The 26,176-nt window shown below is 42.1% G+C and overlaps 1 protein-coding gene across 6 annotated transcripts in view; it reads right to left on the minus strand.

Annotated features, from left to right (window-relative positions):
• Window positions 1-26,176, minus strand: part of TLE4 (TLE family member 4, transcriptional corepressor) — a 142,196-nt gene that overhangs the window by 96,573 nt on the left and 19,447 nt on the right. For all 6 annotated transcript variants that reach the window (XM_035029001.1, XM_035028997.1, XM_035028998.1 and 3 more), the window contains exon 5: window positions 9,741-9,803. In XM_035029001.1, the coding sequence (XP_034884892.1) occupies window positions 9,741-9,803 (63 nt within the window). The remainder of the gene's footprint in view (window positions 1-9,740; window positions 9,804-26,176) is intronic.

Genomic DNA, 26,176 nt, shown 5'->3' on the forward strand with positions numbered 1-26,176 from the left:
AGCACCAGAAACACCCTGCCACTGCTCACTCAGCCATGTTAGTAACACTGTAAGAAGCGCACCTCAGGAAAGGAGGGGCAAACGATCACTAAAGAAAAAAAGTGAACACTCGATGAAGAAGCCCCAAAACCTCATAAACTGACCCAAAGGTAGAATTTTTTTTCCATTTTTAATTTTAAGAAATAAGCTCTCTGACTCAGAAAACACAGCAAGTTTTTCACATCTCCTCAGAACCCTGATGGTTTTCCCATTACGTCTGCCATCTCTTCCCCTTTTCTTCCCCTTCCCCATCTGTTCCTCTCCTCCCATTCCACCCTGCATCTCATTTCCTCTCCCACTTCCTGCTTCTCCCCTCTGCCACCTCACCACAAGTGGTGACAGCCACTCTAGCCCCAGTCAATCTGCAGAAAGCAACAGTCCTATGGCCTCTTAGTGCTCAAGCTGCTCCCTCACATAGGGGCTCCGGATTGAACTTTTTCTACCAGCACCACCAAATAAAATGCTACTAAGAATGTATCAATAAGCCTAAGGTGAGAGAGGGGGCCCCTAACCGGGACTTGGAAGGGGGGGAAGCCCAATAATTTATTCTTTAAAATACTGTGATTTATAATTTTAAAAAAGAAATCCTTAAAAAAAAAAAAAAACCTATAATGTGATTATGGTTGTACAACTCTGTAAATTTACTAAAAATCACTAAATTACACACTTAAAACAAATGGATTTTATAATGTCTAAGTTATATCTCAAATATTGTGATTTAAGGAATACAAGCATGGATGGAGGCACTAAAATGAAACTCTATACATTAAATCACTTTCCTACTTAACTTTCATAAAATTATTTTTTGCATTTTTCAGGAAGAGTCTTAATAATTTTTTTCAATAAGAAAGAGACTGAAACAATAGAAGTCGTAAGTCCAACAAAGCCTGCTGAGAAACAGACCTTAACAAACCACTAATACATGTATAACAGGTATTTAATGTATGTTTTGGGGAAGAGATGACAATGACCATACCTGCCATGCCAATACTTTAGGGCATGGCAACAGATGTAGTACTTCCAATAAAAACAAGAAAAAACTGCTACAACTTAGAATTTTTTTTAATACCCACCCCCTCCCTTACCTCCCTTATTGATAAGGGTAAGTAAAGAGGTAAGTGGGTAAAGGCAGCGGTGTAAAATGAAATAGGATTTTTATAATGAACAACATTAATGTTCCTGACATGTGACAAGAAAAAGTAAGCACTTGGAATAATGGCCCCACTACTCCTCAAAGAACACCCAGACATAGAGCATCTTACACTATACAGGAAAGCAGGACATAAAATAATACTAAGGGAGGTTATAGGAAGGAATGCCCAGCGTACTTCCTGGAGCATCAGGAAAGGCTTTGTTTTCTTATTCATTCATTCAATTATTTATTAAGAACCTACTGTGCGCCAGGCAACTGTGGCGGGCACTGAGACTAGAGTCATGAACAAGACACTCGGTGAATGAATAACACTCACGAGCCTCGGTAATATCACAACTGGAGGATAATTTCCATGAAGAAAATTACAGGATGCTATGCAATCACTTACCTTTTTTTTTTTTTTTTTTAAGATTTTATTTATTTGACAGAGAGAGACACAGCGAGAGAGGGAAGACAAGCAGGGGGAGTGGGAGAGGGAGAAGCAGGCTTCCCACCAAGCAGGGAGCCCGATGTGGGGCTCGATCCCAGGACCCCAGGATCATGACCTGAGACGAAGGCAGACGCTTAATGACCGAGCCACCCAGGCACCCTACGCAATCACTTATTGGGGAAATACCTAATGGAATCTTAGGGCTGAAGGAAGATTCCCTGTGGAGGCTGACCCAACAATTGGGACATGAAGGATGTGCAAGAGTTCTGTGGATGAAACAAGGAGAGAAGAATCCCAGGCAGAGAGAAGAGCTTGGGCAAGGTCCCTGGAGGAGAAAGGAGCTGTCAAGGAAAAGAACGAACATGGATGGCTGCAGGAGAAGAACAGGGTAAGGGGAAAAGTTGGGAGAGACGAAGCAAGGTGGGACTGAAAGCCTTCTCAGGCATGGCAAAACACACATGCAAACTTTAAAATGGAAGAAATATTCACAAAAAGAACAACAAAGGCAAGCGCCTGAAGTCACATGGGTACGGCCCAGGCACGCTCTCTAGAACCATGTACTAGCGGAAGTGAAATCTGTCAAGGCAGGAGGAGGCCAAACACTGGCAGGCCTTGCATGATGTGTGGAAAACTTAGACTTTATCCTGATAAGACATTCTTTTAAAAGACAGATATATTTATTTATTTATTTGAGAGAGAGAATGAGCGGGAGGAGCAGAGGGAGAGAGAATCTCAAGCGGACTCCATGCTGAGTGCAGAGCCTAACGTGGGGTTCAATCTCACAACCCTGAGATCATGACCTGAGCAGAAACCAAGAGTCAGGTACTTAACCGACTACACCACCCAGGCGCCCCCGGAGAAGACATTTTTTGTTAAAAATGTTAAAGCAGCTGAGTGTTATCAGTTTTGCATTTTAGTAAGATAGAGCTGGGATAGTAAAGAATAGTAAGGAAGCTGGACGACAGGGAGGTGAATCAAGATAGGAGGGAGAGGCTAACGCAATACTCTAGGGTAAAAGATAAACTTGCTTGAACTTGGACCGAACGCCCTTCTGCTCACAGGACTCATTAGCCACATGCACATAAAAAGCCACTCACTCAGAACTAGTAAAGGCCTTAGAAATCCTGAGACCCAGATGGCAGTGGTGCCCCCAGCACCGTAACAACAAACTGACCAACAAAAGACTCTCCACCTTTCCAAAAGCCTACAGATTTCTAAATGCTGCCCTGGCTGAGCGGACTGGAAGGGTGGCATTGTATACTATCAAGCACACGCCAAAAGCCATTACTATATCCAACAGAAGAGTTTCCTCTGTCACACCATACCAAGTAGTCTGTCACTCTCTGCTTGATCAGAACCTCTGGAAGGGAACTCACCAGCTCATGCACAAGTGTTTTCTATGTGGGGATAATGGACTCTATCTAGTATTGATTCGAAATCTAACTCTCCTAACTTCTTCCCACTGGACCCAGTTTTGCCTCTACAGTCTCCTCCACTGGAGTGCACTTCAAGTACATGAAAATGGCCTAATGGTTGTTTTCACTTTCTCTATTCCAGGTTAAATATCCCCAGGCCACTAGCTTTAGGCCACTCATCCTCTGGCCACTCCTCGGTTGTGTTCTAGGTGACAAGACCGAATACTCCAGGGATGGCTAAGCAGGTCAAATCTGAGTGAAAGTGTCACTCCATGCCCAGTAAGTCAGGCTAAAATCCTACTCAGCCTTTTTCAGCAACTCTACCAAGTGTACTGGCCCCAAAGAAGTTTTAAATTCAAATCAGCCCTTCCTAATGGTGTCCCAAGAAATGTCAGTCCCACAAGAAATCAGATATTACTTAAAACAAAAAAACCCCACCGGGTTTAATTTGGCTAATACCTGGTAAATGGCAGGTCTTCTCTAAGCAGGGTTCTCTAAAAAATTTTAGCTGTGAAACTTGGGACTAAGGCTTGGGAAGTGCTGCGCAAGGCTTTTTCCTACTTATCATTTAGCCTCACCTTCTCTGCTCTCACCCACCTGAGGACAGAGCATTCTTGCCTGACCTGTCCAATAAGCTCTCAAGTCTCTGCTCTCCAACAGAACTTTCTACGATGTTGGAAACGTTCTAAATCTGTGCTGATAATCTGGTGGCCACTAGCCACATATATGTGGATACTGAGCACCTGAAATGAGGCTAATGTGACTGGGAAACTTAATTTGTAACCTTACTTAACTTTGATTAATTTTAATTTAAATCTAAATAGCCACACATGGCTACGGCTACCGTATTAGACATTATAAGCTCTACTTAAAGTATTTTAAAGCTTAGCTCCAGTTATAATCCAATCATCACCTAACTGAAAGTCAAAGAAATGTGTAGCTTTCTCAAAAGCACCTTAATTTTTTCGACACATATAGGTAAGGGTTGGCAAACACTGCCTCTGAAAGGAGGCCTACACTGAAACCTGCAGAGAAGTTCTCCCTCCTGAGAATCATTTACTTGCTGAGGGTAAGCAGGCCATAATGCCACTATAAGGATCTCACCAAAAATGCAACTGTCACTAAAATGCACAGTCACACAGAACAAGTCAATTGGCCAAACTGAGGAACACGGGACAGGATTATGATCCTTGATGCCTCATTCAGTATTGTGAGGAAAAAAACAGACTTTAAATGAAAGGCTGTCCAATGTGAGAATCCGAAAACGAGACAAAATCCATTAAAGCCCCATTCTAGGTGTATTAGTCATTTCAGGACATTCCTTGGATATACGGCACTGTCGTAACATTTTACCAGCAGTGACAGAACGGCCCCGACTGGAACGCAGATGCGTCCTGTGAAGGTTGCTGGCATTTAATGAACGATATCTGAAGATGGTCTTGTGGGTGTCATCGCATACTTATCAGGGGATCTCTGGTGATTTCAGCCAAGCTCACCTCCATCAAACCATGTTATCACAAGCCACTGGTTCCTTACAAAGTTAACAAGCAGTAAGACGAGGTAACCGGGTGCCATTATGAGGCGAGAACACTGCCACCAGGGCATGTAACCACTGTATTTTGTTCATTTCCTCCCTGAGGCACAATATGAAAGTGACTGATCACATTTTTCAACTTCCATTTTACAATTATTCTATACATGCAAAATGTGGTTCAGAGCAATTCAGTACCATATTAACCCAGGTACCAAAAAAAACAGCATCTGAGATACACTCATACCTCATATCATAAAAGGGGTTTGTTTTCCATCAAATGAAAAGGACCAAATTTATGGCATGTCAAAAATAGAAAGTCAGGTATCACAGCTGTTCTTGCTATTGGAATTGGAGAATTTACATAAACACGTATTACCACCATTATGTACTTGCGTACTATTTTCTACTATTTAAATGCAATGGAAAGCACCCAAACAATCTGCAGAATTCTAGAGGAAAATACTATTTGGTTCTACTCATTAGATAGGCTAACAGGTTAATAAAAACCAAGTTTTGAGTTAAAATTGAATGTGCACCACATTCAAGTTGGAATACTCTCTTTTCCCTAGGTAAATACAAGAATAAAAATAAAAGGCTTAAAAATTTCACTCTTAATTTCCCTTTTACACCCTAAAATTTCTAATGACCAGAGGACTATTATTAAATGTGATCAAAAGAATGACTTAAATTTCCTATGAAATCAGTATTTTCACATACAAGGAAGAAACAGCTGCTGACTGGTAAGCCCAGGCCTCAAAGCTGGGGGTTCTGCCATCATGCCCCCTCGGCTCTGAGAGGATGAGTCCACAGGGCTCCCCCAGCAACCATAAAGCAGTTCTGCCTCCACTTAAGTAACTCAAGAAACAAGAAACAGGGGTTGGGGGCGGGGTAGAGGGCACAGGAGACAAGTCAGTACTTAGTAGCATCCTTCAATTTTGCTGAGGCCCCGTAAGGTCTAAGGGTCTACAAGATATATCCTGAAATCCCTGATGAAAAAAGAGAGTCCATTCATACACTTCGTGTAAAAACAAAACTAATTTCAGCTAAGCAACCAGATATTTGGAAAAGATCCAGTCCCCAACTGGACTGAGAAGTTTGTTTGTCTAGATAGCTTCGTGGGCAAAATACAGACCACATCCCAAACTGCTGCTCCTTCGGAGGTCAGCTCTATAGATTGAACACCTTGAAGGGCTGTCACCGTCTGGGTATTTGCTTGCTGGTTGGGGAGAGACAGGTGGTTGCTAAACTGGAAAATTAATTTTTGGAGCTAGAAGAGAATCACCGTTGGGGCTACCAAATATGCCTCACCGAGATTTTTAGCTAGTTCACAGCCCTGATTTGAGTTTTAATTTACGCTTTTGCCCTCTATAAGGACATAGGAGAGGAAGATAAGCAATTCATTCTTTCAAAGGCAATGAGTAAAAAGGGGAGGGAGGGCTGGTTCCAGGTCTTCTCAAAAAGGAAACTCAGAGCTTTGCTCCGACTGCCGCAGCAGGCACTGCCACGACCCAACATCAGGAGGGGCTCACCATGCGCCACACGGCACGCATGTAATCCCAAGTATGCATCGCATGCTGCAACTAACCTCATGTACAGATGAGGAGACTGAGGCTTACAGAAGCGAACCACTTGCTAAAAAGGTCACCCAGCTTTACTTGGCTACAGTAAGCTATGTAATTTGTAACAGAGAGGCCAGGACTCGACCCAGATCCAACTGTCATCATTCTGGCATCTCTTGCTTATGGAACTGCCAACGGGGAGTTGATTATTTATAGCTCCTCTCCTGCAAAGGAGACCCAAAGCAGGAAAGAGAAGAACTTCCCACTTACTACGTTGAGATTTGCCTTTTAAAGGAGAAACTTGAGGGCAACAGAATATAGATCAGTCTTACCCATTCCTAAAAGCCCAAAGTGGGAGGAAAAAAAAAAAACAGCTTCAAACAGGTGAGGACTCACTCATGAGGCTTCTTTAAATTCTGTTATTAGGGATCCTATAAAATTTTTAGAACTGTATGTGAGGGATGCTGGGGTGGCTCAGTCAGTTAAGCATCCCCCTATTGATTTCAGCTCAGGTCATGATCTCAGGGTCGCGAGATCGAGTCCTGCGTCAGGCACTGCACAGAGCGTGGAGCCTGCTTAAGATTCTCTCTCTCCCTCTGCTCCTCCCCCTCCCATTTGCGTGCCTCAACTCCCCCCTTAAAAAAAAAAAAAAAAAAAAAAAAGAGGAAGAAGAAGAAGAAGAACTATGTGTGATACTCACTTTAATGACAAAAGTTATCTTTGTCTAATGCCTGGGACTTCGGAAGTAGTCATATATGAGTGCAACAAGCACATCATTAAAATATATATTGGCTATAATTCTAAAAAATGTTTTTGTGAAATCTACCAGGAAAATATTTTTCCTGTGATTATTTCCTGCAATACACAGACATACTTTAAGTTCTTTTGAACTACAATTACACAACTTATTTCCCAAAAAAGTGTGGCACTTAAAACTATATTTATTTAATAGTTGCCATTCAGTATTATACGTGTATTTTTTAAATTTTAGAAAATGTGGTATACTAACCACAAGCAGTATTAAGCAGGTACATTAATGAGCATGGGGGCTAAATTAACAACGGGCTTCTAAAAGTATGTGAATTTACCTCTCGTTCCTGTCAAATTCCAAAAAAAAATTCCTCCAACCACTGTCCTGCAGCTTATATGTACTAGTCTTCAGGGAATGTTTTTCTTTTTTCTAAATACAATCATTTCATTTTTAAATAAAAACGTTTTAAAATAAATTCTAATGCCGCAGCTGCCGTTTTGGCAGTGAGACTGTCACACAGAGAGCCGGTGTTAAAAGATCAGATTAAGAGCCTTCAGACCTGGCACCGAGTGACGCTCGCAGCCATGCAAGAGTGATTTTCCATGCCTCTGAAGAGACAGGAAATAGAATTCATCTTCCTCTAATAACCTGCCTCCTCCCCTCCCTCCAGATTACGGTCCATCTGGCCTCAGGACAGAAGAGAGGAGTCTGATGCTCACAGAATGCCCAGAAGATGAAACGAGGTGGGCAATGTTCAGACACAAAACATCAGAGAGGCCTGGGTGGGACAGGAACAAACATGTCTGTGGCCCACACATTAAGAGACACACACCTTAAGAAACTGAAAAAAGAAGAGCCAATTCAATCCAACGTTAGCAGAAGAAAAGATACACACAGAATCAGGATTTAGAAAACCATGACACAGGTCATTCATTACACACAAATCAAGGATTTCAACCAAGAAATGTCAAAAGAATCTGGGAAATAAACAGTAAGTGGTGAGATCACGATGCTGTCTTCCCAGCCTCAAGCAGAGAAAAGGAGTCCCAAGCGTCTCCCCGTGGCTTTCCTCTGTGGGGTGCAACTCCTTTCTTAGCCAATTCATTCCAGTCCGGTCTTGCTCAGCACCACTACCATTACACATTCTCCTCCTACTGGGCCTGCTCACACAAACAACACAACTCATGAGGGCAAACAACCTATTTGCAAATCAGCTCCACCAACACCCCCAAGACCTCCTTCCACTTCTGCATATAACCCCACAGACCCTGGGAAAATGCCACGGGGATAAGCTATACCACTGATTATAGATAGGGGGTCTACGCCTGCAAAGGCCTCAAGTCTCATACCACCCCAGGGACAGTTCGAACTCTTCCCTCCACCTGGGGTAGAACACCTCAGCATGGTTACAGCTCTGCGGGTTATATACACATTCTTCCCATCCTCCATCTCCATAAAGCAGAACTACTTCAACTAAGAAGAAACACACACTGGTCTGGATTGGGCGAAGCGTGGCCCAGCTTCCCGAAGAAATGCAAACAGGCCTCTTAACTCATCACTCCACCCAATCTAGTCACAGCAAATCCGGAGCAGAAATAGGCAAATGGGGGTATAGTGGGTAGTGGTTTTGTGGTCACAGCTAAAGGGCGAGAAAGACTCCTCCATTGTTGTTTGTGGTCCAGAAGAACCTTTGAATTCAGGATGTTAACTCAGGTCCATGGTTTGTGAATATGAGCACCTCCGTGGGATATGTATCTGATGAAAGGTACCCATGGTTACTGAGATCCAACCCAGTTCAAACCAAATAAGAATTCACACAGTAACTCCCATTATCTATAACACACACCCATGCTCAAATACCCGCTGCAGGCTTACATCAGCACATGCCCACTGGTGGGCAGGCAGATGGACAGCTCCCCTGGAAAGCAAGGCCACAACAGAGCTAAAGAAGTAAAGGGTAGGAGGAGAGTGCCCCGGTGCCTTCTAGCCCACAACACACAGCTCGGTGGCTGAGACACACAGATACTCCATTAGTTAGCTTCTTGCCTTCTCACAGAAGACCTTACCTGAGCAAATGACGGACTCAGTAATCCAGAAGCAAAAATGATCTCTTGAGCACTGCACCTAAACTTTGTAACTACCAAAAGCAAGCGAGCAAACAAAGGGGTAGAAGCCACAAGGAAGCCACCATCCACGAGAAATGCACCTTCTCATTCCAACACGAGTGCGTCTGCACAGCGTGTGCTTCCACCGCTGGTGAGCAAGAAGCAGCAGGTGAGCCACACGACAGGCACGGGCCCGGACGATGCGCGAAGTCTGTGGTACCCAGAGCACCGAGTCCACAGAGTTCATCCTGCCTATCTTTTTCCAAGTGCACGCACAGTGTTAGGACTTGAACAGGTAATAAGTTAACTTTTTTAAAGCAGCTAGCCAAAAGTTACATTAGTTTGTTTACTACGTAAAGCACTTTCTATGGATGTGTCTTCTGCCAACTCTTAATGCCCAGCGACAAAAGTGTAGAACAAACCCTTCTGGGCAATATTTCAATCCACCTTATTAGATGCCATTATGAAAAACAGTCATAATTCTGAGCAACACTACATCGTCCAATGACAGCAAAATATTTTAACAATTGAATTTTGCTTCACACATTAGAAAATGTCCCATTATATGAACACAGTTATACTCCACTGAATGTTAATAAGGTGTAGAAGTTGGAATGTGAACACTGTATCTTAGAAATGTGCCATACAAACACTAAGAGACTGACAAGGCCGAAGAGTCAGTTCCACAATCCCTTTTCTGCAAAACCACTAAAATGGCACCTTCTAGCCCAGTGTCTCAAACCAACTGCCTTACCTCTTGGGACAGGAAGGGAATGACTTGTGCACAGATCGCATTCAGCCTCTTGACAATCTCTGCCTGCATTAAAAAAAAAGGGGGGGGGGGAAGGAAAGCAATAAAGAGAACAGTCAGCTGGTTACAAATTCCCGAAATATTAACAGGATGATATTAAAACACACTTTATATTCTGGCTGGCGTATTTCCTAAGGAAGAGGAAAACTCTCATCAGCAAGCCCATTAAAAGGAGGCAGTGACAACAGTGCCACATTAATAGCACAATTTATTAACCAGCATTCATCTTAAAAAGTCTACCTTCAAGTACCAGGACAACATAAAAAGGAATTTATTTTCATGACTGGAAATCAGTTTTCAACAGGACCCTTGTTCATTCTAATACGGTTTTTCATAAAACCTTGAGTTTTTAGTTTGACAGTAAAAATACATTCTTCCCACCATCCCAGTTTCTCCCAGTAGCTCATTGGATTTCTACATTTGTGGCCTTTGCTTCAAGTCCCCAACCTTCCAAAAGAAGAGCACCCAACCAACCCAAATAAGTTGATTAACTCAGATCCTTAAGTTACAAATTGCTAGGGAACAGCATGTTTTCTTCAATCATGAAAATTTCCAAATGGGTCCCACCAGGGTTTTCACTGTGCAGAGGTAGACCATGGTAAAAATTTCCCTATACTTAACAGAAAGGGATTTGTATATATATATATATATGGAAACTAACCTTTGGAACATTACTTATTCTTGAACTAGAGATCTGCCAAGTCCTAGCAACATCAGATAATAGTTTATTCTCTAACAATTTTTGTAAGTATAGAAATTTTCTATCAATAGGATGCTACAGTAAGTTAAAGACAGAAAAAAAGAAAGAAAGAAAGAAATGCCACCACCAACTTCTCTTTAAAAATCTACCCAGAGCTTCACTGATGTTCATCTTAGTTTGTATTATCAGATGGCTCCTTATATACTTCAGGATGGGACATGTAAACACATGGTTTTCCGATACACATAAATGCAAAATATCTTATATTTTAAATGGTGGGTGGGGTGAAGGACAGGCGAGAAGTGTCGAGAGGCAGAAAATGTAAAAGCAATTACTATTCCTGAGACATTCTTAAAATAAATTCCATCCAGGGTCAGTTTCTCATTTTATAAGAGGACAAAAATGCTCTTTTTCTTGCTAAGTCATTACCAGAATGACAGCAACACTCTCCTTGTGCAATCTAGCTTTCCTTCTTTCATCAGCAACCCTTTTGACTTTGCGGCTATGCAATCTTTTAAATGCCAGCACCTTAAAAACTTTGCCAGCCAAGAGAAAACACAAATTCACCATGAAGGAAGTTTCAAACCTAAGCTTTCCCTCCCAGCCTGCATTCCCAACCGCATGGACAAAAACCCAGCACCAGTAACGCAGCAGTGAAGAAGGACCCAACTGTGCTGACCTGATTTAATTTACCGCACTGGCCCCATGGAGCATTTAGCTATCCTTTAAGAATGCTTAAAGCACCATGAAAAGCTGCAGTGGGAATCACCAAACCACTCTCCACCTGGACAGACATAGCACAGTGGTTCTGGGTGAGATTCCAGTGTGAGCTGAGAGAATCGAGTAGCATTCACCAGAGAGCACTGCATCTCAAAGGCATTTGGCTGTTGAGCTTTTTGTAGGGAGAGATGGAGGGGGAGAGAATAAAAGATAATGAGACACTTTGGGGCAGACCAAACTGATGATTCTAATGCTTAGAACCATCTGCCAAGCATATTTTCCTCATTATGTTGTTTACATAAATAAAATAGTCCCTTGCTAGGAGGGTTTAAAAATGTGTGGGCACATTAGAAAACGGAGTTCTTTAGTTTGCCTACATAATCTAGGCAATAAAAACTACTCTAAGGAAACTTGCTCATCAGGCAAAATAAATGATGCCTCCCTAACGCTGGGAGGCATTTATTTGGCCTTCTTCAATTTTGGGCCTAGGCTATTTTAAGTCTGAGCAACTGGAGAAAAAAAAAAAAAAATCTTCATTTTTCTTAAAAGTAAGTGTAGAAAAGTAGAAAAGTAGATTTATTTTATTCATGTATGTTAACACACATAACAGAAAAAAAGGGGAGGATCCTGCAAACTTTTTCTTTATAGGTCTCCTTTTGCTTGAAAGACTTCTTAATTTCTTTAAGTTGTCATGCCAATGGATTTTTCATGGTCAGGCTAATTGGCGGCAGGGGGGTGGGATGTGTGTGTGATTTCATAAAATTAAGCAGGTCATTCCTCACTTTGAAAGCTCAAGTTGCCTCGGAAACACTTCTGCTTCCATGGTCAACTAATTTTGCCTCTTTTGTCCCACAGGACCCAGCGTTAGGGAGGCATCATTTATTTACGGGCCTTTCCACTGGGCTTCAGTGATCAGCCAATAATACTGTGGACACACACTTCTAATGGCCTATGTTTTGAAACTGAGTCTAATCTAATGGCGTGGGGCCCAAACTCCTTTTCCAGCACAGCCATTAAAGGATGTAGGTTATTGCTGTTGTCACCATTGATATTTGTCATTGTAATGTAATTAGGGGCCTAAAATGATGCATTACAGCCCTTGGCACAGCTTCTATTAAAATCTTTTCTTCTGCTCACTGAACTGCGACCTGCTTTCTGATGAATAACAGACAGACAGCTTTAGGGTAAGGAGCAGATTCATCAAAGAAGTATTTTTCAGCTTTGGGGAAAGAGAGGGGGGGAAAAAAGGCAACCTAGGAGGAAAAGCACTAGGGGAGGAAACGCCACAATACACATTTGAATTTCATCTGACCACTTGAAATTCTGATTGCATCTGATGAATCTTGCTTAGACAATATATTCACAGTCTTCGAATCACATGGTTAATCAGGGCTCTAATCTGCTATCCATCAGCCTATGTCAGCGCTGTAGCTTCCAATCAAATTGATAGGTGATGTGGCTCATGCATCCCTGAGCAAGTACGTTCACAGATAGCCCATTTAAACAGGCCAAGATTCTGAACTACTGCTGTTAGGGCACTGCATGTTATTGTGGTATTCGAGGCTTTACAGACACTGCTAGACTATTGTCTTTCGATGCCCGCGGTATTCCAAAACAGCATGAACGGCCCCAGTAAAAGGACAACTGCTCATGCCAAAACATAACAAAATAATTTGTTTTTACCGCCACAGTCTGTCGAAAGCATTAACAATTTTTGATATTTCGATTATGTCTTCCTCTACCCACCAAGACAGTCATTTAAAAATAAGTTTCACACATATTTTCCTACCCTCATTTCACTACCATTCTATTTCCATCCTATTTCCTCCTCCTGTAATTTCCCACCTTTATGCCACCCTCCGGTAAAAAGAACCAATAAATGACCATCCCTACACACACACATACACACACACACACACCCCACTCCCCCAAACTGGGCAAAATATTTTAGAAAAAGGCATTCTATGAAAACACCTCGGCTGTGCACTCAACATGTGGCACATGAATGCTGACAGGCTAACACCTCCAAAATGGAGATGGCCAGTGGCCTAGTGGCATGACCAGTTGGTAATGGAACAGAAAAACATAAGGAAGAAGGTTTCATCGCTTTTTTTCTTCATACTCCAACTCAAGAACTGTTGGAAAATGCTTTAACTACCTTGCATCATGGGAAAGCAACATCATGCACTGAAAAGAATGCCACAATTCAATCATTAGATTAAAAAAGTAACAAATGCTGAAGAATACAATATCAAATACGTATTTTCTTTATCACTTATAACAAATTACATTAGTCATTTAAGTAAGACAGAAAACTGGTTAAGCCTACCCTTGAATTGAATTACATCCCCTCAAATAGTTGTAATATAATAAAAATCTAATTTTTATTTAGATTATTTCCGCCTATGTGATTTCCTTAAAAAATTAAACAAATTTTATTTTTATGACATAATAAACTTGAGAGAAAATACAGATAACTTTATTTTAGTAATCAAAGAAATGTATCAAAAGCAATTATTGGTTTAAAAAATATTTCTTGGGAGTTTTAGTCTCTCATCAAAATAGGAGCAACACTACTGCTCAGTATTATTGAAATAAAAGAGAAAAGCAAAACACTATTAGGAAACCATTTTAGCAGCCAACCAGAAAACAACAAACACAAACAATTATAGTTTCAGAAAAAAATTCTTGAATAACATCTCACAATTAATTTGCTTTCTACAGCAGTTTCTTTGCCAAAAACGTTTTTAAGAGAGACTCTACCTTATTAAGCGTTTATCAAGAACATACATTCACCAATTATATAAAACACTTCAAAAAAGTGAAGAGAAATTTCTTCTTAGTCTATCTGAAATCCTTTTTGGAGTAAGTACAAATAAATCCTGCAACCCTCTCCTTCACCCTTCTTTTACCTCTACACAACCAAAGACTGTAATTTTTTATTTCAATCAGAAAATAAATTATCTTCATGTGTTCATTGATCTGTTCCAAATTTTCTCAGAAATGGCCTAAATTCTGGAACTGATCCTGCTTGCCCCTAGATTAAAAAGTCAGAGGACTAATGAGAAATTCTTTCCGACTTACTAAAAATCCAGGCTAAACCTAAGGAAAAATACTCAAGTAGTACTATTTCTCAAAACTGACAACTCAAGGGCGCCTGGGTGGCTCAGTCGTTAGGCGTCTGCCTTCAGCTCAGGTCATGCATGGTCCCAGGGTCCTGGGATCGAGCCCCGCATCGGGCTCCCTGCTCGGCGGGAAGCCTGCTTCTCCCTCTCCCACTCCCCCTGCTGTGTTCCCTCTCTCGCTGTGTCTCTCTCTGTCAAATACATAAATAAACTCTTTAAAAACAAAAAAACAAAAAAACCTGACAACTCAAGTTTTTATCTTGTTACCAAAGTTCAACTTTACAAAAGCGATAAGCATATACAATGGATAAAACTAATTTTTGTATTAAAAAAAAAAAAGCCAAACTGGAATTAAGGCATAGAGATTTAGACCAAAGGTACTGTCCTAGTGTCAGCACTGCTGGCAAGCTGGTAAACCAGATGCCTGTGTTTTATTTTAGTTCAGGTACTTATTTGTACAAAATATTTTATGCTGCTTAATAAAGCAATAAATGAAGTGATAACATTGTGAGAATCAATTTGATAAGACATTTATCAGTTTCCATAAAGGACTGATTCAAACTACTAAGACTTTTCTTTTTGTAAGTATTAAGACTTTTAAAAGCTCTCATCATCCCACGTCCTTTAATAAGAAAGAGGTACTATCTAGGAGTATTCAATTAGTCTTACCTTGAACGATATGAAAGTGCCAATATTCAACCAATTTTTAGTCACCACCCAACCCCCGCCTCCTCCAGGGAGTTGAACTAAAGGAATGATTCTCCTGACAGTAATACCTCAAAGCAATGTCAATCTGCTGTGTTTTGAACTCGTATCTACGCTAATTTACAGAGTGCAAAGTATGCTATCAAGTACCCAGTATGTAGTTCAGTTCACTGCATACACTGAAGTACACTGTTTGTCCCAACAAGAGAGACGGGTGCTACTGTTTGCGATGCTAGCGCAAGAGTACGCAGGGCAATGCCCTTCCTGAAGAGGATCACGGTATACCTACATTTCATGAAACTATTCCCATCCGTCCCCAAGGTAAAGCTGCATTTTACTGAAGCATTTTTGCCACGAGTAGAAAAAAGTGCCCTTTCCTCTCACCTCTTGAGCTTTCTATAAGGTCTTTAAGGGAAAAGGGAAATCCCAGATAGATGCCTATTATCCGTACTACACCTTCTGGGCTCTGGTTATTGTGTTTAAATACAGCTCCAAATGTTTGAGAGTGATACATTATCAAGGTTAAGAATGACGATCATTGTGCCAGACATCCAATTACTCCTACAAGGTCAAATCATTTCGGTTCTCAAGCCTGAAAAACACTGTAACTAATGTTATCATGATTATACTCAGCTCCACCAGAGGGGAGTGGCAGGGAAAATGGGGAAAAAAGATGGGAGGGAAAAGTGGGATGTCAGGAGTAGGGAAAGAAAATGACTTTCTCTGGTGAGCTTGACTTCAGCCTTCGAGGAACAAGGTGGAGCTGGTTAGAGAACCTGATTACTCTGAGTCCTAAGACACCCATGCAAATGTTCATTTCCTCAGGCCCAGGATGTCACAGCAAGGTCTGCTAGCTATTGTCTGATTTCTCTTTTCTCTCTCCTGGTCTCTGAATCCATCAGTCAATCTCTCAAGTTGTTTTCACCTTACTCTTTCCTACTGACATAAGTGTACTAGAGGTGCCTTGGATGCTGATTTACAGTTAAGCATTATCATACTTAGCAAGAGTAGAGAGAGCAAAAGTATTCCTGGTACCCACAGCAGGTGAAGATCATCTACCTTAATTTTTCCCAACATGATCTATGTGATTAAACTATATGTGAGAAACACCTAAAGACAGAGGAACTTTGGATATTGGAATAAAACCAGACAAATAAAAACACTAATGGTCCTTACAAGCTCTCATCAAGGATACCTACACCTCCAAGAAAAGCAATAAACCACCTTCTCTACACTGAGAGCCATGCTCTGTTTTTCAGTCTATCCTCTTACGGTAGGCTTAAGACCTCCTTGTCTGTTTTCTTCCTCTCTCCATTTTCCGGAAAACCTACATCTATATCCACATTCCCCAGCATTTCCTTTTCTCTCGTCCTTTCAATTCTAGCAAGACCTCTATTGGTTTCCCCTTCCCCCTCACAATCACATAAAATTTCAAGTCTTTGAAGTCGTAACTGTCAAGATACCCTTCCAGCCCCTTAGACTGTTTTCTCACTTAGATAAATAGCCAGCTCCTATCAAAACCAAAGTTGTGCCCCTCTGCTTGAACTCACGCTGCTCTGCCAAACACTCCCAGGGTCCAGGCAGAGCAGGCAAGTGAATCTGTGGGCCCCCACCTGGCCTAGAGCAGAAAAGGGGAAAATCATCCAAAAAACGGGGGTGTATAAAGCATGCAAGGATGAGGGAGAGGTCCTTGTGCCTGATCTCCCCAAGGCTCGCTGCCTACTCACCTCTTCAGTCTCAGCCCATGGACACCTCACCCATCTCCACTCCCCATCCTCCGACTCCTCCCAGTCATTCTCGGGCCCAGTACAGTCCTTTCTCCACGGCATTTGTGATCGTCTGAAAGCATCTCACATGTTTTTGTTTACATGAACAGAGAGTAGTGCTTCTCAAACTTTAATGTGTGTACTAATAATCACCCAGGAATCTTGTTAAAATCTCTGCCTGAAGTGGGGCCCGACAGTCTACGCTTCTAACAAATTCCAAAGTGACACGGACACCGCGGGTCTACAGACAGCACCCTGAGTAGCAAGGTTCTACAGAATGCAGGCTCAGTGAAGGCAGAGATCTCGGTCTACCGCCCCCCTGTGTGGTAAGTAGAAGACACCCAAAAATATTTGTTGAATGAACAGAAGCAACCGCAGTTGACTTAGGTGGTAGGAATCTCCTAAAAACTTTCACAAGCACCCTAAAATTGTTTGGGAATAGTTAGAGCACTTCACTCGTAAAGGAATATCCACCTGGAAGACCGGCTTGTACCCTGGTTTGGTTTGTTTACCTTCCCAACGCACATCTTTTCTGGCATTTAGGAGGCCATGCTGCTCCGAAAGAATAATAAGTAATCACAGTGGGCAACAACAGGAAATGCAAATTCACTCCAGACAATTCCTGACTGCTAAGTAAATGACTACAACTTCCATTCTGAAACCCTGGCAGGACATGTGTTTCAAAAGGTATTTTAAGAAATATGATAGATAAAAGGAGATGCCACTCAACCTCCTTCCTGAGATTACTCACACCAGACTGCTGAGCACCTCACCCACAAGAACTGGGGTACTTGTTAGAGAGCACAATGGGGGAACACCTCATATGCTGAGTTAAGATAAATCTCCACAAGGGTATCTCCAGAGTAAAGCCGGGAGAGAACTCTAACAGCCCAAGGAAGGGCCGGGCCCGAGCCATGCACTGGCTGGCGTCCATGCTAGCACAGGAAGTAAAAAGAGCAGTTCCTGGTAATTCGAGGCATAGCGGGTCACACTCGAACTATCACACATGCAGGGCAGTTCACACATGCCAACCCCACTCAGAACGTGGTCAGAGCCAGGCTTCGGGAGCCATAGACACAGCGGCAGCAAGAGGACTCCTACAGAGAACACGCCTTCGGATTCCCTGCCAAACAAAGGCCAGAAATTGCTGGGACCCATGCATAGATTCAAATATGCAAATCCCCTCTCTACCATCCCTGACAAGCCTATTTGAATACCCTCACTATAGGGGGATGTTTTTCCATAGAATGTACTAATTCCTGACGGGTTTTGTGTGCTTTTGTCCTTGGTGCAGTGTATCTCACACAAAAGTCCACCATCACTCAATGATTCCTCACCCAAACTCTGAATGACTCACATAGGTGTGACTCCCACAGGCCGAGAGAAGCCACCTGTGACAGGCTGGTTAAAAAATTTAAAAAGAAAAAAGAAGTCCCACACCACAGACTGAGGCCTCTCTATAATCAGAAAAATAGCATTATCTCTACAGTCAGGTTCATATCTACTTTTTCTTGTTTTTTTTAGTACTTTACGAGATAGGTTGAGAAAATTAAAGGTATAAGAAACTACTACCATCCCTTTTGTTCCTGTATTTCTAGCTACTGTTCAAATGTATTTCAAGCTGCTTTTAATTATACTGTGCAGGCAGTTTAAATATTTAAACGTGTACCTTAGAAAAAGCCAAAACCACAAATGTATGGCTGCCTTTCCGTCCATTCAACAAATATTTATTAAGCACCTATTTGCCAGGCCTACTTTAGATGCTGAGACAGGGGCGAACAAGACAAAGAAGTCCTGGCTGTCGTGGAGTGCACCTTGTGGGGGAGGGAGCCAGAAGCAGACAGGTAGACGCAGAGGAATTTCAGATCCGGGAAGTGCTGAAGAAGGTACAATGGGGTTCTGAGAAGAAGCCTGGGGCAGGGCATGGGTCTGATTTGGATGAGATGAATAAAGGGCACATAAAGAACTGACTTAAAAGCTGAGATACGGCTGGAAGCAGCATGGCCCAGAGCAGCTTCTACACAGCGTCTTGCAGATGTTGTTAACAGGTATCATACTCCCTGCCCAGATGACCTCACCGGGCTTAAATAGAGTTAAATAGGGTCCTTTGCCGTTGCACAGCTCAGACCTCCCATTCGATAGCGCTAGTTACAAATATTTGGAAAGGAGCGCAGGAAAAGCGGTACCAATCAAACTTGACTGCAGAACCCTTTCTTCTCAAAGCTCTTAGAGCAGATCACACTTTGTGGGCAACTCTGAGCTGGTCAATGGTTTCCAGGCCTGGCTTTACACCAGCATCGCCGGTGGATCTTTCACAAACACCAACGCCCAGGCCTCACCACAGACCAATGAACTCACACTCTTGGAGGGCAGAACCCATGCTTCAGTGCATTATTTTAAAGCTCCCCAGGTGATTCTAATGGCAGAACTGAAAACCATTAAGCTAGAGCACAGGACGTGTGCAATAAAAAAGGGAGTGGAAAATAAGGACAAAAAGGGCTCACAGGGTCAGCCTGTGGAAGGTCCTGAATGCCACACTAAAGAGCCTGAACTTTATTTGCAAGGCAGCAAGGACCTATCAAGGACAATTCCTGGGAAAGCTATGATAAATACCAGACAGGTCAAGACACTCCAGTGCATTTCAGCCCTCCACCCCCTTCTTGTCACTGATTATATTTGAATGGCGGTGGAAGAGATTTATAACCACAAAACATACCACAAAAGGAAAGATGGAGGATGAAAGATAACTTCAGAATAGGAACAATATGAAATCCCATAGCACCACAAACGGGAAATTCAACAAGACGTTTTCAGATTCACTCCTACTCTAAGCTAGCAGCTATGGTGGGAACGGCAGTGAATGCCGACTTGATCTGGACTCTGAAGTGTTTATAATCTAGTACAAAGACCAAATGCAAATAAACACAGTAACAGACAACATGTGGCTCCTAGGTGGTACACACAAGAGCCCTAGAAATGAGGGTGGGGGTGGACAAAACCCCTTCTGGCTGAAGTCTTCACAGAGGCTTTGCGGAGAGAGCTACATGTGAGCCATATTAATTCCACAGTTTCCAATAATGGTCTACTCTCCTGCTAGGCACTGTGTCATAGTCTGAGAAACAGAGCAGCTGAACAAGACAGGATTTATAGAGCCCATAATCTAGCAGATGAAACAGACACTGAAAAAATATAAAATGCACAGTATTTAAAAATGCTTAACAGAGGACTCTGGTTCCCTGAGTAACTGAGGGTGAAGTGAGTCTTAGAGACAAAGGAGAGAGGGGCAAGGAAAAGGGCAAGAACATTCCAAAAAGGATCAGCCTGCTGCACCAATGCGGGACATTCATATTCAACAAATAGGACAAGTGAAAGGAAGGGGGCAGTAGCAGCACCAGATGTGGCTGACAAGCAGATCCACAACAGCCCAGGGTACTGGTATTATCTTCCCCCAGGATGGACCATCCTGAAAGTAATCTTAAATATATAAGGCAGCTAAATGTGCCAATCAGGGTCATGAGCATCGTCATTACCCTAACGTTCACGTAGTTTCCCCTGCACCAGATATTTCACTTCAGTGCAGAACAATTCTAAGAGAATTACTCTGTCCTCATTATACAGATAAAGCCAAAGAAGAACCTGGGTAAGTAATTCACCATGCTCAGATAGCTGGAGAGAAGTAAACAGATGCGGGAGTAACTGGGAGTAGATTCTGAGAGACCAGATGACTGACTGGGTGTGGCGAATGAGCAAGAAGGAAAGGCAATCATCACCTGCCCCCAGGTTTCTGGCTTGGGAAACTGGGTGGATGGTTCTGGCATTTCCTGAAATAGAGATCACTGGACCACAAACAAGCAGGCTGGTGGGGGATGATGTCATCTGGGGACACTGAGAGTTTAAGTACTTTTGAGACACTGAATGGAAATGAGGACTTGGTTCCATACGAGACTCTCAGAGGAGAGACGCAGGCTGTAGAAAAAATCTGGGATCCATCTATTAAGCAGAGTGCACAAGGTCACCAAGGTAAAGGGTAAAATGAGCAGAGAAGAGGAAGAGAGCCATGATGGGAATTCTGGCTGGATTTCCAGGAGTGGAGAAGGACCCCTAAAGAATGACCCAATATGGACAGATACCAAAGTGTTCCCTGTGTTCCCCTAAGCCCACATAAGGCTTGGTGACAGAGGGGGCAAGCACAGGAGACACGCTGCACAGGGAAAACTAGCAGCACATCGTGATCTCCCTAAGATCTGGAAAATTAGAAGGAATCCATGATCCCAACATGTAAAGCCTGGGTATGGTGTTACCAGTCATTAGGACTGGGAAGTCACAAGGTTAGTTTCAAGGTGTGTTGTGGGGGGCAGTTATGTAAGGCAAAGGGAAAAAGCTGAACTCAGATGATGAAACATTCTGGAAAGCATGAATGATACAACTGTGGAGTGCCAAATCCCAGGATGACTCTAATTACTAGTCCAGCTAAACCATGACTTTCAGCAAACTCCTAAGTGATTTGGGACTCCCATTTCTACACCCATGAAATGGGAAGAATACTAGCTGCCCCATATCTGCTTGGCAGAAATATTTATGAGGATACACTTATGAATAAAATCCCTTAAGGTAAGTAGTTCTGTTCTAAGACAGAACTGAGATTAGATAGTGCTACAAATTGAGTAGCTGTATTGTTAGGTATCGATTCAAGCTTAGGCTCTTCCTGTCCCTCAATTAAGAAGGCATTCCTCACAATTTATACTACACCAGGGAAGGGCTGCGGATCTAAAGGGAATGAGGGGGTGGGGCAGACTCACTGGCACAGTGATAACAGAGGACAGTGCTTCCAGATTGATTGGGAAGAGGAGTGAGGTCACAAGCCCAGCCCCAGAAAATCGGCTGTTTCTCCACTTTCTTGCACTATGACCCAGAAAAGACATTCTAGTATTTATGTTTTGCTACTGGCAAAGGATCGCTCTTCCTCTTTTCTTGGTAAACAGATACTTGCCCTGGATGCAGTAAATTTTATATATAGTAGTAAAGAGTAAATAGCAGGCTGAGGGGAGAGGAGGAGAGGTAGAGGGGAAGCCAGGCTTAATTTCAAAACTTCTTGTAATTTAAGACTACAGAAAACAGTTATATAAGATTTATAGAAATGTGTTATGTCCATTAGAGGTAGATGATGAAAAGGAAAAACAAAAATTCTAAGACAAGTTATTAAGAATTCAGAAGTACTCAAGAAGAATTTAAACGAGTTTTGCATTAACCAACGCACAAACTGCAGTGACTCTGAACAGCTTCCCACTTGCAATAACTTACTATTTTGCACATGTCCCTACCACCTTGAACTTGATTTTACCTTTAACCTAACCTGCCTCTAAGTTTACTTTTTTATCTTTCCAAGTTACACCTTCCTTTACTTTATGAACTTCTATTTGTCTATTCCTAACTAATACAACAACCCTGATAAACCCTCTGATTACATATTCTAAAGCAGTGCTACTGAAGAGCAGGCAATCCTCAAATTGTATCCATCAGCAAAAAGACAAAAAGTCTTATGCCAAAATTAAATCAACTACTGTTCAGTTCAGCTAGGTGGGGTTTTTTTGTTCTTTGCTTTTGTTTTTTAACAATGAAGACACTTGCAATGAAGAAAGCGGTGTGTTGATTTACAGTCTGGTAGAAGCTCCTTATTGTTAACGCCCACCTATAGCAAACTGTTCGCGCAGACCTGCTCCAGTTTGCAGACTACACTGAGTAACACTACTCTAAAGCAACACTCCCACACTGCAAACTGTAATTTCTTATTGCCTGGGACTTTAGAAAAGGTGATAAGTATATTCCTTCAAGGCAACAAAATTCTCTAACACAGCCCTAATAAATGGAGCATTCTCTGATCCCTGCCTGGTTTACATGGAGAAGCTAAGTGGCCACAGTTATACTTAACTGCTTAAGGGCAGCTGATGGCCTAAAAATCCGTTCTGCAGACACCCCAGACCTCAGCGGGGCTGTCCCGCTAGATCCTGCTGCCTGCTGGTCTGATGCCATGCTACAGCAAACTAGAGGAAAGGACTACAATTATGAACAGTACTTCCTTATTTCTAAATGACAAGGTTAAAGAAGAGCATGGCCAATGTTACCACTCAAGGATGTTTGTGCTTCTTCCACAACAAAATACACCTTAAAATTGGGGAGTTTTGCTTGCTTAAAATTAGGTTTAATAAATTTTCTGCAGAGAATGTGCTTACATGAGAAATCAAGTTAAGACAAAATGTACTACTTCATGATTTTTTTTCCCCCATTTCCCTAAAATACTGCTCAGAAATTAGAGGTCAATATGAGCAGGGTAGCCACTGGAGGATGAGAGGAAAGGAGACAGAATTTGAAAGTGTAAGCACCTGTTACAGTGGGGTCTCAGTGAGCAGAGGAGGGAAGACTGGAAAGTGCCCCCCTTCTCTGTAACAATGTGCCAAGCCCACCAGCCACCAGCTGGCATGCAGTCAGGCTGCCTGAAGCAAGGTACTATTAAAACTACTTCATGCTGCTGAACCGTTCCAGGGATGCACGTCTGGAATCTAAACAATGAAAGGTTATGAGGATACCACACTACCTATCAATCCTGACATCTTAAATCAGGGGTGTCATTCAAGCAGCACACGGACTCCCCCATGTACTATATAAACTGCCTCATGGAAATAAGTAATGACTAAGAAATGGAAGAAATTTTAGAGATTTTATGGCTCCTTGCTACTCAACATGTGGCCAGTAGACCAGCAGCCTCAGCATCACCTGGGCATTAGATAGCAGGCACCACTCCAACCCTGCTGAAATAGAATCTCATTTTAACAGGATCTCCAGTGATTTGTGTGCACACTAAAGTTTGAGAAGCACTGCTTTAAGTCACTGGTTCTCAACCCTGCTGCACATGAGAATCACCCTGGAGCATTTAGGAAAATGTTGATGCCCAAGTCCCAGGTTCGGGGGCCTGCGAACCAGCATTTTATAAAACATACTGATCAGGTCCTATCCCCTCGTTTTTATATTCGCATGAGAACTGAGACTCAGGGAAGTTAAATAATTTACCAAGATCACAGGGAGTTACTGGCTAAATTAAGAGCAGATCCTAAAAAAAATATGTAGGATTGTGCTGCCCACAAAAAAGATAAAGAAACCATAAAGTTACCAATAAATCAAAATTAATTTTAAAGATCTAAGGTTTCATTTTACTATACATATACTTTCTGTACTTTTGTACTTTTAAAAGGAATAAAACATACACGTGTCTATTTTATGTATTACCCTTTGAACCTTGACCAGTAATTTTGATGAGGGGTAGGCAGACATAATTTTCCATCAGCCAACAGCACAACTGGTGGAGACAGTGAGGCCTCAGCCTTGGGCCTCTGCCTAGGTAGCAGTTAGCTCAGAGTAAAAGGATCGTGGGTGAGTGATTCTTCTTCTTTCTAAAAGTTCTTTAATGTGAATATATTACCTTTTTAGCAAAAAAGCAAAGCACTTCAAAACCACCTTTTAAAGATCACAGTTTAACTTAAATTGAAAGTCCAAAAACAAGGACAATCACTGTGTTCTGATTATAGACGTTTCCAAAAGCACAGAACTGGCACTGAGCGCATCTGAGACAAGAAACTTTTGCCACAACTGCTGAGACCTTTCTGCTGGTTGATGATTATGTCATTACATTTAAATAACCCATAAATTAGCACTAGATACGTGGAGGTGCGGTGGGAGGTGTGGGTGGAGTGAAGGAAATGAAAAGCTGTGGTCAGGCTTGAAAAAAAAAATACCCCAGAAAGCAACGTATGTTTCTGACAGTTGAAAACAAACTGCACGACAGACAACAAAACCACATTTCCGCGTGTGTTTTTTTTTTTTTTTTTTTTTTGGAATGGATCTGTGGTTTTATGCCACCAAGCAATATTTTGGTTTACCAAAATGTACTCTATGGCCTTTTTAATTTCATGTTTACTTAACTTTCCTTACTATCTTTGCTTTTCTCATTCCACTACAGCAGTTTAAGACAAGTGTCTAAAGGGGGGAAAGTTTAAAATATAGAATATGCCACATTAGGGAAAAAAAAGAAGAAAATTAACCACATACATAATTTGCACTGACTGAAGCATCCATTGTAATTTCAGTATTTAGCTCACACATAATGAACAATGGGGATAATTATTTCTTTTGAATATAGTAGTTTCTCAAAACAATTACAGACTGAGACTCATAGTTTATACAAAATTTCTCAACACAAAAAGGAGATGGAATTACCGACCTACCCAAAGTCATTGGCCAAATGATATAAAAATTAAAAAGAAAAAAAAGAATGACTGGAGCAAAGTTTCCATAGCTGATGAATAATTTAGAGGATTCTGTACCTATTTTTAATGTTAAAAAAAAATTTTTTAAAGAAAAAGTCAAAAATCAGATAATTTGCAAACTCCCACTATTACATCTATATAAAGGTAATGGCAGCAATCAAGCAAACATGATGAAGAGAAACACTCTCTCCCATATGCTAACACAAAGGCCACACACCTTTAATGCGTTAAGTTCCTAAATCCACTGTCCGCAAAGAGCTGCCTGCCAAGTCCATCCTGGCCTGGGTATAGAATAAAAGCACAAATACAGGTCTTATGTAAAAGAATCCTTGAGGTTCTTGGCAGAAGTATAGATTTGGCAGGAGATAAAGGAAGATGCGGATATGAAGGCATGAAGGAAAGAGAAGCAACAAATGCACTTTTCTTTTCTCCCCTTCTTCTATCACTCCCTCCTCCCCAGGCACCTCATGCCCAGCATATAATCAAGAGCAAGTTCCCCCTTCCAAGGTTTCCTTTTCTATCAGTGGTACCAGGATTCTGCCAGGCTGCAGGGGTCATCGTCTTAGGAACTCTCTCCTATGCATTTACACACCCCTCATCCAATGAACTCTGGGTCACTTGAGTTCCTCCTTGCAGGTCCCACATCCCTCCTCAACCCTGTCCCTCTCCAGTCCTGTCCCTCTCCACTCAAATCATTTCAGCCAGCTTTCACTGAGTATCTGCTATCAGGGCCCATGCTAGCTGCTGAGAATAAGGCAATTAGCAAAACAGACATGTCCTTGCCCTACCATATGATTAATCTTCTTGCCTTCCTTCAATAGCCCACATACTATACTAGCATTCAAGGCATTCTATAAATGAATCCCAAACCTGCCTTCTCAACCATTTTTCCCCTATCCCAACCAAGCTGGAAATGCTAACCAGAGCCTGAATATACACAGCCCTTTCCCATCTATATGGCTTCCACTTGGAATCATCCCCTTTCCTTTCTTCCTAAGTGACCCAACCCCCCCCCCCCCCCCCCCCCCCCCCCCCCCCCCCCCCC

This window comes from Mirounga leonina, unplaced genomic scaffold (assembly GCF_011800145.1).
Source record: "Mirounga leonina isolate KUSES-001 unplaced genomic scaffold, KU_Mleo_1.0 Mir_224, whole genome shotgun sequence".
In the NCBI taxonomy this organism is placed as follows: domain Eukaryota; kingdom Metazoa; phylum Chordata; class Mammalia; order Carnivora; family Phocidae; genus Mirounga; species Mirounga leonina.